The 20,284-nt window shown below is 32.0% G+C and overlaps 1 protein-coding gene across 1 annotated transcript; it reads right to left on the bottom strand.

The window, feature by feature from the left end:
- Positions 1-13,582: 13,582 nt before the first annotated feature.
- LOC145025699 (uncharacterized) lies at positions 13,583-15,638 on the bottom strand. The gene is made up of 3 exons (XM_078976795.1): positions 14,996-15,638; positions 14,660-14,909; positions 13,583-14,576 (listed from the first exon to the last, which is right to left on the bottom strand). The coding sequence occupies exons 1-3, from the start codon at positions 15,446-15,448 to the stop codon at positions 13,789-13,791; spliced, it is 1,491 nt and encodes a 496-aa protein (XP_078832921.1). The 5' UTR covers positions 15,449-15,638; the 3' UTR covers positions 13,583-13,788.
- Positions 15,639-20,284: the final 4,646 nt, after the last annotated feature.

Raw genomic sequence — 20,284 nt, 5'->3', positions numbered from 1 at the left:
TCAACCAACAATAACCCGATTACCCATTCCCGTTATCCTCACATTACATCCTTAAAACACCTATCATAAGGGACCTAGACTAAGGATCAATCATCGGGATGGACATTAATGCTAAGGGGATTCTTCAGCAATAAATGTCCTTAAGGCAACCATGTGGGGGATGGAGTGCACCGGTGAACACATCACTCACAAACACCTACAGGTTGCGAGCTTACTAGCGTTCCATTGGACTGTCTAGAAGAGTCTGTGGTCGTCATCCATACTCTGCTAGATGACAGAATCAACAACAACAACATCAAGGCCTCTCATCATTTTATCACACATTGTCTATTACATCTACCCATGTTTTACACCAATATTTTTGTAGATATAAAATACATATATAGTTTAAATCATTTAAAACATGTATAAAAATATTTCATCAGCATAAACAACAAGTATTAGACAATATGCACACATAGCACGTAGTTTATATTAAATACTTCATATCTATGTGTAAGATAAAAGTAACTATGCACTCACCTGTTAAGGTGGTGATTCCGAACTTAGACAATGCTTCGTTACTCTTTGAAATGATTTCCTTCGTCAAAACATAGTATCATTACCACTAGGGTTTAGTCTATCATTCACCGAGACTAGTTAATATTCTAGTTATTATTACTATTATATAAGCGTTAAACAATACTTATATAGCCCATAGTAATAGCCCAAGTACTTATTCTAAGTTCCTAATAACGTTACTATAATTAAATAAAATCTATATTAAAAATAGCATAGGCGTAGCTCACTTAAAGCGGGTTTTATAGAAAACCAAACTTCGCTTGGAGCAGCGTTTCCGAACCGAAATACCCTTTTTCTCGGGACTCTGGGAGCCTTGGGGCATCCTTCGGGTGCTAGGGGGTTTACCTAGGCTTAGGGGACGGTTAGGGAAGCTAGAGAGAGAAATAAACTAGAGAGAGAAGTGAGAACGGTGCAAGAAATGAGGTTGGCTTCGCTGCCTTTTTATAGCCTACGAGGCCTCGTACCACGATGGGCATAGCCGAGGTACGCTGGCCGTAATGGTCGCATCGTACAACATGCGTCACAAGGCTGTTGGGGCGACGTGGCCTGCTCCGAGACCATGCGTTTTCGAGAACGCGAGGCGCACTCATACGCTGGGCGCCCGATGAAAGCGTTGGGCGTCCGAGATGCGACGTGTCAAGATCTTGTGCGAGACCGTGAACAACAAGCGATGGCTAGGATTCAGCCACGTCATCGGTTTCGCAATTTTTCTTCCCGACTGCAAAATTTTGTAACTTTCACATACCAGCTCCGTTTTCAACGTTCTTTATATCCACACGTAGGCAGGAACGTATTCTACAATTTTCGTTTAGACCCTGTCGGCTAATTTTGACTTTATTTTAAATTTTATATTTTTAACAGGCCGGGACATGATTGGTCCGTTAAAAATCAATAACTTCTTCATCCGACATCCATTTTCGTATGTATTTTTACCGTTATGCTGCTATTAACGAGATCTTCGATTCTCGTTTAGGTTGTGTTGGCTAGAAACCGCTCGATCTAATATTCGAACTCCAGGCTGCATACTGTCGCTGAAACTTAGAAAAATCATAACTTATTCATACGAAGTCAGATTTTAGCGTTATTTTTATAGACGCACCTGGTTTAACGTATTCTATGAATTTTGTTTAGATCGCTAAGGCTAAAAATTGGTCTACTATAAATTCACTATTTACGCTTCTCGGTGTCGTGCCGGTTCCGTCGCGAAACTTCGACGAGTCATAACTTCTTGATTATAACTCGGATTTTGGCGTTCTTGATATATTCGGAATCCTTGTTTCAACCACTACAACTTTAAGTAAATATATCAGGCTTATCTCACACTTTAATTTTTTATGCATATTTTTATCTTTTATTTATTATTCATTTATAAATAAGTAATAAGCACATAAATGCACATAATTCACATAATACTCAAATAATCCATATTTATTACTCCAAAAAGAGTTACAATAGTTGACCTAGACTATTACATCATCTACCAATGCTTAGTCCCGAAACACGGACGTTACATTGGATTCGATTATTCTTGTGTTTCACTTTGCATGTTTTGATTTCCAGAATAACTAGGTCATTCTTCCTGAATGACTAAGTTATTCAAACAATCCATAGTCGATAATACGTTGGAAGTAGATATTAAGGCAAGACTGTCATGAAGTTGGTTTGTAGATGTCCAAGCTATTGGACATAGCAAGAGTTGCTACAACAATCATGAGTGCTCATAAGTTTTGAGTATTGGATTCAACTCACGCTCATTTGACTCACTTCATGGATTTTATCACGAGTGATCATGAGAGGATAATATGTTATATTCTTCAAACCTAGATATATGAGTTGTTGCCTATGAGTTGGTAATGCATTGATTGTACGAAAATGCATCAATAACTCGATGTTATAAAACGTGCCTTTGTGTATGATTCAACAAGTAGTAGAACAAGCATATTAGTCAAAGTTTATCCATTCCTTTTACCCTTGAAGGGATAAAAGCGATATATGTAGGCCCCTCGATGATTTATTGATGACACCCCAAAGTGCTTGGCCAAGCCTGGACTGATTTGATTTGTTCAATTAGTCGGTCGTCATAAATCATAAATCGGGAAACAAAAGATGGACAAAGAAAATGAATATAATACATGTATCAGTCCATATGATATCTAGAATGGAGGAATATATGATCCCTTATCTAATGGACGCGTCATTGATTTGTTCAGAGTTCGACAACAACTTTTAGGAGCTACGATTGCTAGTAGGGTTTTGGAATCATACACAATAATAGTTATAGACTTATCCAAGTGGGAGACTATTAGATTAGATTTCTAAGCCTGAAGTATTATTGGTATGTATTCGACCCGGATTGACATGTTCCATTTGGGTTGCATGGAATCGGAACAATTTGGATAGACTTTTGTGAGAAAAGGATATTAATGATTTGTTAATATATTATAAGTTCTAATCTATTGATATGAAATCATATTATTTAATTAGTATTGATCAAGAATTAATTTGGAATTAACTTTGTGATCGAAAGTAGACTAATTAAATATATAGGTATTGATTGTGTAAATCATTCATTCTTATATATGTGGGCTTATAATCCATAGTTCTTCATGTTGGGCTAAACCCATGGAGTAACCCGTGGATACTCCATGGAGGTTTTAACCCATGGAGCATGAAGAATATGAAAAAACATGAGTTACATGGTGTAACCTAATAGCCACAGTATATAAGGACCCCATGGCTCAAGAAATTAGTACTAGTGTGTGTACACATGACAACTAGCCGATTTGAGCATAGGAACCTTTTCTCTCAAGTTATTCCAAGATGTTGGTGATGTTGTGTGAACCATTTGAGGTGTCACATTTGAGGCACTAGGCTCTTAAGCTCCATGGAATCAAGCTACGACAAAGAGGTATATAATTATACTAGAATTTATATTATATGTACTTCATATTATGCTAGTTAGAACAATACCATGGAATATCATATATTTGCATATGTAATAGAAAAACATAGATCCAAGGTTTATAGGGTTGCATGTACACCATAGGAGTGTTAGAATGCTCAAAATCCATCACATATCTCGAGATGTGCTTACTAGATACAATAACAGATTGGGTTGGCTTCACAATAGGGAATTCGCGGTTGCTCCAACTGTCAATTGGCACAAACTTAGGGAGGTGGGACTCCTTGAACGATTAAACCCATTTCTTACTAAAACTTTTTTGGGAAACAGGATTTCATTCACATGCAAGGGGTGGAGTAACTTATTTGCAATTCGAGAAAAAGTATACAAGGAGTTTTGTGTGGAATTCTTCTCTACCGTGACTTTTGAAAAGAATGTTCAAGACTTGAACTTCCCGCAGGCATTGGTCTTTTGTTTGGGTGGGGAGTATAGGGAATGTAGCTTGGTGGAATTTTCTTGAAAGATGGGCTTGTATGAAGCCCATGAAGCTATGGCTCCCAAGTTTTCTATGTTCTTATGAGAGGCTACCCGTGTTTATCTTGGGGGAGTCTCGGGGCACGAGTTTTAGAGCCACATTGCCTCGGTGTTTTCAACACTGGTGTGTCGCTGGAAAGTAACATCAAATCACCCATCTATCGCTTGATTCACATGATTATCACATTCTCCATCCACCATAAAAAACAGGGAGACAAGGTCACCAAGCTTAATCTATTCTTCTTGTGGACGATCTTACAATCTGGGGTTTGTTGCAATATCCCCTACTTTTTGGCTTGATATTTGGCGAAATATGCGGTGAGCTCCCGACCCGGGAGCCCAATTTGTGGTGGTCATTTTGTCACCCGTCTTGCCTGATCTTACGGCATGCTTATCTACAGATACAAGGACACTCACCTGTAAAGAAGGGAATGATTTTTTATTGGATATCTTGAGACCATCAGAGTTGTGGTCAATTATGGGTCACATTGGGGCATACCAAACAGTAACGATGAGGATGTTGATGCACCACCCAAGGAGCCCGAACAACAACCAAGACCTAGGAGACAAAATGTGAGAGCCCGAGGAGATATTGGAAGAGCACAACAACCCACATAACAATATGAGGGTAGAGTACCCACCAACACGTTCTAAAGCTGGGTGGGTTCATATCTAGATAATCTTCGTGGTGGGGTGACATATAACACCCAAATCCTTGAAGCCATGTTCTCCGACATGAATGTGGTGAGACCGCCCACGGTGCCTCCCCAATCATACATACTTATAAAGCTAGTATTTTTTCTTAAATCTCATGCATTTGAAACCCCCATTCTTTTTTTCCTTTTACCACATTCATTTGAAACTCCCATGACTTTTCAATTTCTTTATAATAATAACTATAATTTGGTAATTAGGTTAAATAAATATCAAATCTCAAGTGTAATCATATATAATCTAAATTTCAATATTAAAACAATATCTTTACTTCTAATTATAAAATTATGTTTTTTTTTAACTTTTACATATTATACTTAATTTATTAGTTTAATATATTGTTGGATGTAAACCATTATCATTTTAAATGTATAATTTTTGAACAATTTGTATAAAATACATAAATTATTAATTAAAATATAACATTATAGGTTCAACTTAAATATAAAATTTATTTAACTCAAACAACCCAAAGATTATTTTATAAATAGTTAAAAGTGATAAATTGTAGTGTCTTTCTAATAATTATTGTAAATTGGTTAATAAGGTTAAATAAATATAAAACCTAACGTGTAACCATAAATATACTAAATGTCAATTTTAAAATAATATTTTTACTTCTATTTATAAAGTTATGTCTTTAAATTTTAACATATTATACTTAATTTATTACATTTAAAATGTTGTTGCATGTAAATCATTATCAGTTTAAAGCTACAACTTTTGAATAGTTTTGACAAAATACTTAAATTGTTAATTTAAATATAACATTACAGTGTCAACTTAAATATAAATTTCAGTTCCACTAAAAAAACCAAATAATATTTTGTAAATAGTTAATAGTGATAAATTATAATGATAAATACAAAAACTAAATTGTAATATCAGTTTAACTAAAATATTTCCTAAATATATTTTTATAATCGTTAAAAATTTTCAAATAAGTAGCTTAAAATAATTTATAATAACAACAGTTAAAAATAATTCTACGTAAATGATTATAGTGTTACCTTTAAAATCAAAAAATAATGTTTGATGTTTTAAATAATTATAATGATAGAAATTAAAACATTAAGCAAATAAATTTTAAAAAATTAGTTAACAATAACAACTATAAATAATATTAAACCATATATAATATTTAATTTTATTGATGTGTAACTCGTGAGTAGAAGTCATTCAAACGATTGGGATTATGACATTATACTAGATGTATATATTATCATATAATTCAAAATAATCAATATATTATATCAAATTAATATATGAATTATTAAATCAAATTTAACAACAACGTTAGAGTTATATATATATATATATATATATATATATATATATATATATATATATATATATATATATATATATATATATATATATTTGTAAAGATTTCAACTATATAGGTAGTTATGCGCATTACAATGTCAACTCAAATATAAATTTGAGTTCCATTTAAAAAACTAAAGAATATTTTGTAAATAGTTAAAAGTGATAAAAGCAAAAAACTAAATTGTAATATCAATTTAACTAAAATATTTCTTAAATATATTTTTATAATCGTTAAAATTTTCCAAATAAGTAGCTTAAAATAACTTACAATAGCAATAGTTAAAAACAACTCTATATAAATGATTATATTGTTAGCTTTACAATAAAAAAACAATGTTTGATGTTTTAAATAATTATAATGATAGAAATTATTACATTAAGCAAATATATTTTAAAATTTTAAATAACACTAAAAACAACTATAAATAACATCAAATCATATATTATATTTAGTTTTATTTATGTGTAACTCGCGGGTAGAAGTCATTCAAACGATTGAGATTATAAAGTTATAATAAATGTATATATTATCATATAATTCAAAGTAATCAATATATTATATCAATTTAGTATATACAAATTATTATATCAAATTTAACAACAACGTTATTGTTATATTTAAAAAAATATATATTTGAAAAGACTTCAACTATATAGGTGTTTCTACGCAACGCGCGGGTATTCGCCTAGTTCCCTTATATTCCGGCGTGGGAGGAGCTATGGATGTCGCGAGGAAACGAGTCGGAACGAGTGGAACGAACATTGATGAAGAAGATGATTAGATTATCTTTTAGTTTATTTAGTTTTATTTTGTTTATGGTTTGTTTAGGATAGTAAGACTTTTAAATTGGTTATGTTCTTGTTTACTTCTTTGGTTATTATTTTCAGATTTCGCTAGAAAAAAAAACACGGGAAAGGATGTCGAGATATGAGTACGAACACGTTTAATCGAGAGTCGAGAGTCAAAACCCACAATCGAAAATAAGTGTGGGGTTAATCGAGAGAAAAGATAGAGTTAGAGAAAAGAGTAAAAAATAATGAAGTTAGAAGAGTCTTAATCCATTAAGACAAATGAGTTGAAGTGCATAAATTTAAAAAAAAAAAAAAAAAAAAAAAAAGAAAAAAAAAAAAAGAAGAAGAAGAAGAACAAGAAGAAGAAGAATTGGAAGAAACTTTTCTGAGCTATAAGTTTTCACGACGTGAATTCATATATCTCACGTCGTGATTTAGTTGTCAATGGTTTTCCAGAATAAGCTTAAACGCGACCTGATGTCGTGAACTCTACTACCTCACATCGTGAGTCATAATTTTTCACAAAATTGAAGACCATTGTTCCATATTCATTCCATAGGTCACCGCTATTCTTCTTGGAATTATTATGAAGATAATTATAGCTCATTTTCTCAACCATACATTATGGCGTTTGATTTCCCACAATGTTCTTTCTGCTTTGGAATTTTTTTTCTACACCACATTTTTTGAAGATTGAAGGCTCGCTTCCATATTTTTGGCAGCATATTTGCATATCTTATTCGTTAAAGATCCAAGTTCCTTATTAGAAGAGTCTGTATTCAAGATGCCCAACTTATCCACACATTTGGAGTTCAATCTCGCCACTACTATCCCAAGGGAGTTTGTTCCTTTTTCTCACTTTTATTGCTTTTAAATTATTTTTATGCATACAATGAGGGCATTGTATGTAATAAGTGTGGGTAGGGGTCGAAATAGTAAGAACAAATAAATTTCTAGAACTAGTAAATTTTTAAAATTTTTTAATAGGTTTAATAATAATCTAATAATTAATGTAGTAATAGTAATTTGAACTTGAGTTGCTAGTATTATATGGGATGATCCGATGAGGGCTTAAATGTTTAACCGGGCCAATATATGTTATAGTATATTTGTGGCTTCCTAAATCTTAGTGAAAAGCCATGAGATATGAAAGGTAATCTGGTAGTTTATATGAAGTAATATGTGTTGCAGCCTAAACCTGAAATCCATCCAGAAAAGCTTATGTAGTCATTGCACTTAGACTAATACTTTAACCAATTAGGGTTGAAGTTAAACACCTTTGCTTAAGCATGTAGGTTTTGAGTGAAAAAAAAAAGTGAGATGCATGTAAAAAAAGATAGAAATTACCAAAAAGTGAAAAGTGAAAGATTTTGGAGCTGTCAAAGTATGAAGATCAAAAAATCAAAAATTCTGAAGAAATTCAAAAGGTTGAAGATATCAAACACAAAAAGGTGGTGAATTTAAAGAAATCAAAGATCAAATATCAAAGAAGTGAAGAATTCCAAGAGCACCATTGTGGTATCTAAAGTTGTAATTTCTAAATTATGTACGCTTGAGTAGCTTAACAAAAAATACCTTGAGGTTAAGAAAAATTTATAAGGATTGATTCGGAGGGTTGCAGAAATGAGTATCATATAAGCTAAGGGGTGAAGTTTCATAAGGAATGTGAGTATTTAGGATTGGGAATTTATTAGGAGTTAGACACAAATATACGCATTGAGGTCTTGGTATAATGGTTGAGTTCTAAATGGATTGTTCTATGTGATGCTAGTGATAAGGGGTTTGAATTTAAAAATAACTAGATTTTCTTGAGGGCAAGCAAAGAATAAGTGTGGGGTGTTTGATATTTCCATATTTATACATGTTTTTAAGCAATATTTAAATACATTTTAATTAATATTTTGGTTATTTGCATAGATAAATGGTACTTATAAGGTTAAATTATATTTTGCAGTAAAAAAGAAGACATCTTGAAGAAAATGGACTAAAAGCGTTAAAGGATGGAACTTTGGAGGATAAAGGCGTGAAAAATAAAAAAAAATCCAGAAAAACATGTTCTCACAATGTGAGTATTAAAGGATCATGACGTGAGTTAGGACTTTCCAGAAGATAGACATCGCGAAGCAAGAGTCCTTGTTGAACACGGATAACTACCAGACTCACAACGTGAGACGCATATGCTCACGACGTGAGTACGGATATTTCAAAAAATATATAAGACCTTGATCCCTACAACTTTTTGGAGGTTGGTTGACTTGAGAGGGTTCTAGGAGTCGAAATTCAGAAGGTTTAAAGGCTAGAAAATTGGTTTGAATACCAAGTAAAAAGAAAAAGTTCAAAAATCGATTTTTTGTTTGGTACTTTAAACATGTTTTTGATTATGACTTGTGTTAGATTATTTTTTAGAATGAGTAGATAAATCTAGGTGCTTATGTTAGCTAGATGAAGCTATAACTCATGGTTTATTCATAATAACTTAGACTTTTCTTCTTGGTTAATGCCTTGTGTTTGATTGATTATACCTAGCATGCTTGATTTGATACTAGATTGCTTTAACTTCTTATCCTGTGTAGTTAGTGACCATTAATTTGCATGAATTTGAATAACTAGTAATTTAGTGAACATTAGATTAATAGAGCTAAGATCGAACAAATCTTAGATAAGTAATTGAACTATTGAATTTAGTTGTGCTAGAGAACTCATATTTTGACCATAATTGTGTTTGTTAATTCAATCTTACATAGCTCCAATTCTATTTAATAATTGATTATGTGTTAAGTTATATATGACCATACATAGCTCTACATGAATTAATTGAATATTAGTAAAATTGGAATTGAATTGCTAATAATATGTTAATTGGTAACCAACATGAATTGTCATAATTAATATTAAAACCATCGGGGGAAAGTGGATTCAAACTAACAGAAGTGTTTTTATAATTTGATTGAATAGTTTTAAGGAATTAATTTCATCTAAACTTGCAAAATTAGATAAAAAAAAACATTACTTTGCTAGAATTTTAGGTTAACTTAAGAGTGTATAGATTAATTAGTTAATATCGTTCCCTGTGTTCGATACCCTACTTGTTTGAACTATATTGCTAATCGATAGGTACACTTCCTTCGTGTGTTTATTTGTGTTTGAAGTAGTAGGATTAAAACTAGTGCATTTTACACACATCAATCACCTAGATCGAGGAAGACGGCACGTGCAAGGTTTTCAAATTATGGTTTGGTTGGAGGAGGAGTTGGTGGTGCCGCAGGTGCTTGCAATGATAGATGTCGGTACCAAAGGTGTTGGAGGTGGTAGATGGTTGTAGGTAATCTGTAGAAAACATTAAGATGGGTAAATGGAAGCGGTGGGTGGGGATATTTGTTTTATTTTTTAATTTAAAACTGATAAACAAATAAAATGAAAATGAAAAAATTTAGGGTAAATTACACTAATTGTCCCTCGTACATATGTCAAAATGCACGTTTAATCTCTATTTTCAAAAATTAACTCGGACAGTCCCTGAATTTGTTTATTCTTGCACGCTTAGTCTTCAGCACATAAAAAGACCATTTTTCCCTTATTTATTTATTTATTTGATTTATTTTCTATTTGTTTGTTATTTATTGATTATTTTATTCTAAAAAAGAATTATTATTGAATTTAAAAAATAATTAGGCCAGTACTTTTCATAACCCGTCTCCCCTCTCCTTCTTCTTCAGTACATCTCAAATCCACCATCTCCGCCTACACTGACCGAATCTAAATCTCTGATAACTCCAAGACATTTTTCGTTTCAAACAGAGGAGATCGACTCCAAGATACCGACCAACTTCAATCTCTATTTTACTTCCATCTTCGGTTTCCTCTCTTTTGATCTCATACTTGCATCCTCAACATTCTTCTCTCATTCTATCTATCTCGCACAGCATATCGCTACCTCATATCTAAGGTTTCAAACAGAGGAGACCCAAGGTGACGCATAGGGGATGATGGTAATGACGACACATATGTGATGATCTGTGAACAATGTCGATGGTGTAGCTCGATCCAAAACCCTAGGTGGTGGTTCAAAACCCTAAGTGGCAATTCGAACATAGCCACATATTCTCCATAAATTACATAGATAGATTGAGAATAAGTAAATGGATCAGGTGAATAAAACCGCCATCACCACATATTCTTTGCCTATCTTCTTCCTGTCTCACTCTATCTTTTTAATTTCTCGAACCATTTGAGTTACAAGTTTCAGATTTGGAAACCGGATGTGAAATGTGCAATTTGGGGTGGTCGGAGATGATGATAGGAGTAGGATCAAAGGAAGGCATATGAGAGCAGATCAGGTGGGGTGCGGTAAGGGTAGAGGGGAGGGGTGGTGGGACTGTAAAACAACGATTATTTCCGGGAAAAAAAAGGTGACAGTAGGCTAGAGACGGTGACAGATGCAGAGAGAGGGTTCGTCGGAGAGATTACCCATCAGTGGTGAATTAAGAAAGTGTGATTTTAAGGTTTTTTCAAGAGTTTGGAAAAGGAGGACAGAGAGAGATCGGAGAAGGGAAGGGTGGGGTGAGGTGGGGTTGGGTTGGGTTTGGGTATTAAAGGGTTCTATTTTTTATAATTAATAATAATAATAAAATATTAAATTAATTAGAAAAGAAATCTAGAAAGGGCATTGTGGTCTTTTTAGATCTGACATGGACTAAAATCGCAACAAAAATCATATATCATGGATGAATCGTGTACGTTTTAAACAAACGATGCACGGTTCAAGTTAATTTTTGAAAATAAGGACTAAACGTATGTTTTAACATATGTACGATGGACGATTGATGTAATAAGGTCTAATTGTGAAGATAATTATGGTTTTTAGGAAACAAGAGATAACTTTTTTTTTATCAATTTATTACAACAGATTATAATAGTTTATTGTATAATAAACTAATAAAGTATTATAAAATCCAAAACATAAAATTTAGATTATGATGATGGCAACCGTATTTTTAAAATAGAAAGCAAATTTTATTCATCATTTAACGCTAACTTTTATTATTCTAATTATTTAAGATTTTTAAATGTGTATGATTGTCACTATATAAGGTTGCTCATTATTATTTTCTCTTTTATTCGAGTAGCGTTTGACCATGTACGTAAAGACATAATACCTCTTGTTTGGTTCTTTCTTTTTTTGGTTATTTTTGTTTTTCAATTTTTTTTTTTTTTTGGTTCATCCAGATAAAAAAAAAATAGATATACCTTAATTAAATTTAAATTGAGTTGGGAAGCAAATCGAAAAAAAGCGGTAAATTTTACAATATTGTTTCTTCAGTGATATTTTTTAAATTTGTCATATAAAGCTTAAATTAAAATTCATTAGATTGATTGGTTACAAAACATAATTATTACTATTTATTATTTGTAATAGTTTTTATTTATTTATTTAACATCTTATAAATTTATTAACAATCGGATGTTAAAAAGAAGTTGTCCGACTAGTTAGATAATGGGAATAATATTTTTTTTAATCCAAAATCTAAAGGACTATCATTTTTTTATAGTTTTAAAATAAAGATTAATATAATAAAATTTCTAAGTTTTCAAAGTCATGATTTCCTTATAGAATTATCATTTTAACTAGTTTTATGGTTAACTTTTTAATTTTTTTCCTAAATTCATTAGATTGATTGGTTACAAAACATAATTATTACTATATTTATTATTTGTAATAGTTTTTATTTATTTATTTAACATCTTATAAATTTATTAACAATCGGATGTTAAAAAGAAGTTGTCCGACTAGTTAGATAATGGGAATAATATTTTTTTTAAGACAAAATTGCAAAAATGGTCCCTGTGGTTTGCATTTTTTCAGGAAAAAAGTCCAAACCACGAGTTTTTTGGTTTTGTGGTCCTTTTGGACTGGTTTGTTTGTGAGAATGGTCCCTATACTTAACACCAGTTAAATTCCATCCGTTAACCCCCTCATGTGCCTTGCACGTGAGGGTATTTCTGTCCTTTTACTTATAGGGATCATTTTTGCATATGGAAAAATAAAACACCCTTTATATATCGTTTTCTTTTCTTTTCCCAGCTTCTTCCCCAACAAATCTTCTTCCCCAACGTTCTTAACTGTTCTTCCCCAACGACTATTATCTTCCATTTCTCCTTTCCTGACTTGCAATCGAACAATGGTGGTTTGTTTTTGTGGAAAGCTTGCTTTGGTGAAAACATCTTGGACACCACTGAATCCCGGCAGGAGGTTTTATGCTTGCCCTACTAAGGATTCTGTTTGTGGGTTTATCGGGTGGGTTGACCCACCTATTTGTGCTAGGAGTAAAACCATCATACCTGGTCTTCTAAGAAACATAAATACATTGGAGGAAAGATGTAATGGGCTGGTAAGAAGTATCAACATGTTACAGGAACAGTGCAATGGACTTTTGAGCAGGAACAACATGTTGGAGGCAAGGTGTGATGCATTGAAGGATGAAGGTTTCAAGCTGAAGATGTATTTATGTGCAAGTTGGTTTATGTTTGTGATTGTTATCTTTAGTACTTGGTCTATGTAAGGGATAGGGTTAGGCAAATGTGGGGATTTTTGTTGATCAAGTGATGCAGGGTAAAAATGGTATAATTTTGTTGTAATTTGACTTCATCATGTTTGTAATGAATTCCAAAATGTGTATCAGTTGTGTTCAAAATGTGTATCAGTTGTCAGATATAAGCACATAAATAGAACCAAAATGTAACAAAAGTACATTACCAAAATACATGTCATAAATTTACCAAAATGAACATTCCATTAACCACATGAGTGGAACCAAAAACCATTACCAAGTTAAGCATACAAGTGTCTGTGCACCATACATAACCACATCATCAAACCATAACTAAAGTTTTCAAAAACAAACAGTTTTTAACAACAAGAAACTAAATAGTCATTGCACCACAACAAATAACCACAATCACTTCTTAGATTGATTCCCTCCTTGCCCTTTACAGGTCCTAGAGTTATGTCCTTTATTCTTGCATTTGCTACAAGTAACACTAACATGTTTCCTTGATAGCTTCTGCACTCCATCATTTCTTGGCCCTTGGGAATTTTCTCCTTGCATCTCATTGACTCCATCACCTGCACTTGCCTTCTGCCTTTTGCTTAACCTTTCACCCTCACTTTGTCTTCTTTTTTTCTTAGGCCTTCCCACCTGAGTGTGATGTGGAGGAGGGATTAGCTTTGTTGGACAATTACTTTTAGGCCACATGGGTCTCCCTTTAATTGGTTCCACCTTAAATGAATAAGCTTTTTGCCATGTCTCTAGCCAATACACCTTGTGTACCCACTTGTAAATGTCAAGCTCAGCCTCTGGGTCTTTGCTCATTTCATTCAGAGTTGCAATTGCATGCCTGCAAGGTATTCCCATTAATTCCCACTTTCTGCAAGTACAGGTTTGGTTCCTAACATCCACCACATGTTGATCTTGCAATGCTGCAGTGACTTGATACTTGTTTGCCCCATTCCACCTAGCAATATATTGTGAAGCACTTTTTTTCCTTGCATCTAGGATGTCTGTTGCTGTAGGTGTTAGTGGACCTTTAGCCTTCTTCATTGCCTTCATGACATTGCATATCCTCTTCATTAGATACTCCCTAATGAACTCTAAACATGAAATTACAGGTTTGTCCCTGCCTTTCTCTATCTTCCCATTAAACACTTCACACATGTTTGAAATCAACACATCAGAAACAGCTCTTCCTGCACATTACAATAACATACAATTAATGCTGATAAATAACTGAAACACATAATCTTTACCATATGCAAACATATACAATTACCTGAGAAATGACTCCTTGCCCAATGTACAGGAGGAATTTGCTTCAACCATTGACATGCCTCCTTATCATACTCACTAAACTCTTTCATCAAATGTTCAAACTCAGGAATGGTGGTTGCTGATGCACACCTCCATAAATGGTCCCTGTACTCAGTTTGCCCCCACTTCTTTCTCATATTGTCATGAATATGTCTAATACAATACCTATGCTCAGCATTGGGAAACAATTGATCAACTGCAATTTGTAATCCCTACATGACTCAACATACAATAATTAGAATTAATTTCTTGGTAAAAAAACACAATCTAAATGATCAATTGATGAGTTTTAATTTACCTTTTGCCTGTCACTTATGAAAGTATAGTTTGAGTTGCTCCCAAGCTCCAAGTCATCCCCAAGGTTTTCTAAAAACCACTTCCAGCTAGCTGTGTTTTCAGACTCAACAATTGCATAGGCTAAGGGATAAATTCCATTGTTGGAATCTAGACCAACTGCTGTAAGAACCTGACCAGGGAATGGGCCTTTCATGAAGGCACCATCCAAACCTACTAATTCTCTAAGACATGCTTTGAAACCTTTTTTCAGTGGACCCAAGCATACATAAATCCTTCTAAACTGCCTTGTTGGGGATGCAGGGTTGCCATTAGGACACACATCTATTTTGACTGTTGTGTCTGGGTTTGTAGCTTGAAGTTCAAGAGCATAGTCCCTCAACAACTCAAACTGTTTTGTGTAGTCCCCAGTTACATGCTTTCTTGCCATATCTTTTGCCCTAAACACCTTATCCATTGAAATACCCACCTGGTAGGTCTTTTGAAAGTGATCTTGTATGGCTCTCAAAGGAATCTTCGGATCTGCCTCAACTTGATCTATGATTTTCTTGCAGATTAAAGAAGCAGTACAAGCTCTGAGTTTTCTTGTTTGTAAGCATGTATGAGTTTGGTTTAAGGTCCTTATAAACCAATCAGATTCGGGGTTTGACCTAGATGCATGTGTATACCAACCACATGTTTCTTTTTGTGTCTTTACTTCTTTGCCCTTGCTTTTTGAAGTGGTAGGTTTAGTCCCCACTTGACCTTTATTGATGACAGGTACAACTCCTCTGCACTGTGCCCTAAGCCTTTGACTGTCATTTTTTTTAAAGAATAGATTCCTTCTTGTTTCTAGTGCGTGCACATCAATTAACTCCTTTAATTCTTTTTTACTTTTAAACTTTTGCCCCACTGAGAATGACTGTATATGTACTGACCCAAAGTTGCACCTTTTTTCTTTTCCCAAATTTCTTATGAGAGCTCTTCTTTCTCTGTCTTGGTCTGATCCTTCATCCAATGATTCGAACTCCTCATTGTTGATCACTTCCATATCTTCAGGTTCATGACCATCATTAATACATGCTCCTTCAACATCACTTTCAACATTTACAAAGAAGTCTGCCATGTCCACATCAACATCTTCTATATTGTTCTCCTCATCCATTATGTCATCCACTTTATCTTCATTTTCTGATTGTTTCCCATCATGATCATCACCTTCATCCTTTTCATACTCTTCATCACTCTCTTCAGATTCAACATCCCCTTCATACTCTTCAACATACTCATCACTTCCATTTAAATTTTCCATAAGGTTGTCAAAAAGTTCATTATATTGTTCATCATCATTAATGGGTGGGGTGTTGTAGCATCCATCAATCATCTCATCCTCATTAGTGTTTTCCTTCTCTTTTAAATCATCAATATCCTCTAAATTAAGCCTCTTGCTACAAGAACCTTCCTCTCTTTTTGAATTCCCAACTCTACCCCTTCTATACTCTGGAGAGAATGCATCAGTTTTACTCCCAAAAAGAATCAAAGACATGTACTCACCAATTGGTTCATCATTGACATGGTTCATATTTCTCAATGGAGATTCTACATGAACTTCAGCCTCATATTTAGCCCCTTGATCATCATTTTCTGGTAATTCCTCAATGACAACTTTACCCTTTGCATTTGGAGACATGAAGTATGTGAGTGGATTTGTCTTCCCATGTTCTGTGTACACTTCAATCAACTTGTTATTTTGAATAAATTTAGAAAGATTGATAACATCCTGATCATTCCCTAAAGCTCTAAGACCAAATTGAAAGTCACCATTGGGTATCCTGAAATGGTAGTATATCACTGGGGATTCAACACTCAATTCAATCATCCGTGGGTCTGGGTAACCTAGGTCAAGCATTATGGCATCAAGTTCATGTACAGAAAACTCATCTATGTCCACATAATCAACATAACGCACTTCACCTCCAGTATACTTTATGTCAGGTAACTTAGTAAACTTCCCACCATGATGAAGCTTAATACTAAACCATGTGGGTGCACCCGCTACAAGTCAAAATTGTACATGATAACAAAGTCAAAATTTGGCGGATTTTAGTATAAATCAAGGGTAAATTGAAAAATAGGAATGTTTAAGAAAACAGAGCAACTTACCATATAAGGATGATACGTCGACAACTTCATTTTTTGGTCTGATCTGCCACATTACGTACACCATTTCGACTTTAAAGTATGACCTTGTCTCCTTTTGCTTCGATTAGGTTCTTTCGATAACGACTTTTTTTTTTGCAGGTTTAATGGAGCAGAAGGAAGAAGGAGGGAGGTGGGGAGTTGACGGGTGTTTGGGATTGTAAATGAGGGATAAAAGGTAGAAGGAAGTGTTGTCCCTATAAGTAAAAGGACAGAAATACCCTCACGTGCAAGGCACATGAGGGGGTTAACGGATGGAATTTAACTGGTGTTAAGTATAGAGACCATTCTCACAAACAAACCAGTCCAAAAGGACCACAAAACCAAAAAACTCGTGGTTTGGACTTTTTTCCTGAAAAAATGCAAACCACAGGGACCATTTTTGCAATTTTGTCTTTTTTTAATCCAAAATCTAAAGGACTATCATTTTTTTGTAGTTTTAAAATAAAGACTAATATAATAAAATTTCTAAGTTTTCAAGTGTAATTTTTTTTATTATTATTGTCATAATTTTCTTATAGAATTATCATAATTTTCTTATATAATTGAGTTTAAAGTTCCAATTTGATCTCTACAGTTTGCAAAAACACATGGTTTTTTAGTTTTATTTTTCGTTTTTTGTATACTTTATTTATTTTCATTTTTTTATATATACATTTTTTATTTTCGTTTTTTATATATGTTTTTTTAATTTTCATTTTTTTAACTTTATTTTTCAACAATTTGATTTTTTTAGCGTTTTGTTTTCCTTTTTTTTTCTATTTTAGTTGCTTATTGCTTTTCTAATGCTTTTATTTATTTTAATTCAAGTAAATGAACTTGAATTTAATATAAAATACTATAACAAAACTTTTATAGAAATTGATTATTATTATTTCTTTTGTTCTTTTCTTTTAGTCTATTATCAATAAACAAGCTATTTCTTTTAATTTTCATTTTTTTCATAACCTAAATATAATTGCACTAAAGAACAAAAAAAAAATAAAAGGAATATAATTTGGACCGAAATTACAAATATAAATATAATTATTTTATTTACTTCAATAAAAATAAAAAAAATTTATTAAAACTATAAATTACCAAAATTGTAATATACTCTAATATATTAATACATTTTATATTTTTTTGAAAAAGTTCAAGAAAAAGTAAAAAAAAAAATGAAAACAAATAATACGAAAATAAATACAAAAGAAATACAAAAAATAAAATAAAAAATAAAATAAAAAGACGAAAAAAAATCAAATATAATACAAAAATAAATATGAAAAAAATAAAAAAAATATACAAAAAGTGTAAAATGTTTGAATATATTAGAGTGAATAAAATATAAAAATAAATGAAGTGTGTGTGTGTGTGTGTCTATATATATATATATATATATATATATATATATATATATATATATATATATATATATATATATATATATATATATATATATATATATATATATATATATATAGGAGAGGGTTCAATTGAGAAAAAAAAAAGGTTGAGAATGGGGGAATCATTCTCAGCCAATCATTTATTTTTGCCGCAAAAGACTCTAACGTACCGGCGGAAATGAGAAACGAATGCACATACGTTTTCCAACATAACATATTTCCTTAAATTATGCTAATAATTACCTTAATATATACAAAATCATAGTTTTTTTTCTTTTTTTTTTAAATTTTTATAAGCTATTTTTATCAAAAAATGATTTTAAATATACCAAAATTCATGATTTTTTATTCTCTACAAATAGACATCCATATTGATATAGTTTTAACATAAAATAAAAAAAATATTTTATTTTATATTTTCAGCTATCGTTATTCATAAATAAATAACAATGCATCGGGTTTTATTACAATACATTTGTTATTCACTTATGAATAAAAAGTATGTTTTGTTTTTACAATTTAAGTATCATTCATATATGAATATAGATAGCATATAATAAACATAGTATATTCATATTTTAATATTGGACGATGAATTCACTTGTTAATATTAACATAGTATATTCACTTATGAATATTAGATGGTATATTCACTTATGAATATTAAATGATATTTCATATGTGAATATCACATAGTATTACATGGTATATCACATGTGAATATTACAGAGTATATTCACTTGTGAATATTAAATGATATATTCACTTATGAATATTACACAGTATATTCACGTATGAATATTACAAGGTATATTCACTTATGAATATTGAAGGTATTTTGAGAAATATATATAACTTTTATATGTTATTCACATATGAATAACATACAAACTTGCATATTTGTTTTGTGTTTTTAATAATCATATACTGATTCAGATGAGAAAACATATTCATATGTGAATATAACGTGGTATGTTAGTTTATGCATTTCATCAAACAGTTGGAGTGCAAACAAGTTAGCTATTTTAAAAATGTTAAAAACATCAAGTTATCAATTCCAAATCATAATATACTTCCGATTTCGACTTCAGATGCGACATCCTATCTCTGATCGATTTCTCAATTTGATTTTGAGTTCCGAAAATCCGATTGGGAACCTGTGAGTACCAATTCTAAGTCCCTCAATGTCGACTGTGATTGCGAGTCCAGAACTCCGATTTCAATTTCATGAACAACGAAGAAATTCCGGTTTAGTTGAAGAAATCTGGATGATTATTGAAGGTTGGAGGAAAAATTTTGATGATGAACGAACAGTTATCGAATTCTCTATAGTTACGTATTTGAGATTGAAGGTTATTACAATATTTACAAGTTTGCCACCGTATCTTTTATGCTTAGATTAAATGAGTGACTGAGAATGATTCCTCCATTCTCAATCTTTTTTATTTTCTCAATTGAACCCACCTATATATATATATATATATATATATATATATATATATATATATATATATATATATATATATATATATATATATATATATATATATGTTGGTGCATTTGAGAAAAAAATAGAGATTATGAGATATATTTATAGCCTTTTGATTTAATGATCTTTATTGGTAAAATCCGACGGTGGCATAATTGTAAATATATATAAGTAACTAATTAAATTAACGTCGTTAGTAACCATTTCAAGGTTAGTATTGTAATTTTGCATATATCAAATC

The sequence above is a fragment of the Lactuca saligna genome, chromosome 1 (genome assembly GCF_052625555.1).
Source record: "Lactuca saligna cultivar CGN05327 chromosome 1, ASM5262555v1, whole genome shotgun sequence".
Classification (NCBI taxonomy): domain Eukaryota; kingdom Viridiplantae; phylum Streptophyta; class Magnoliopsida; order Asterales; family Asteraceae; genus Lactuca; species Lactuca saligna.
The sequence above is the reverse complement of the archived record's forward strand: the minus strand, read 5'-3'. Positions and strand labels throughout refer to the sequence as shown.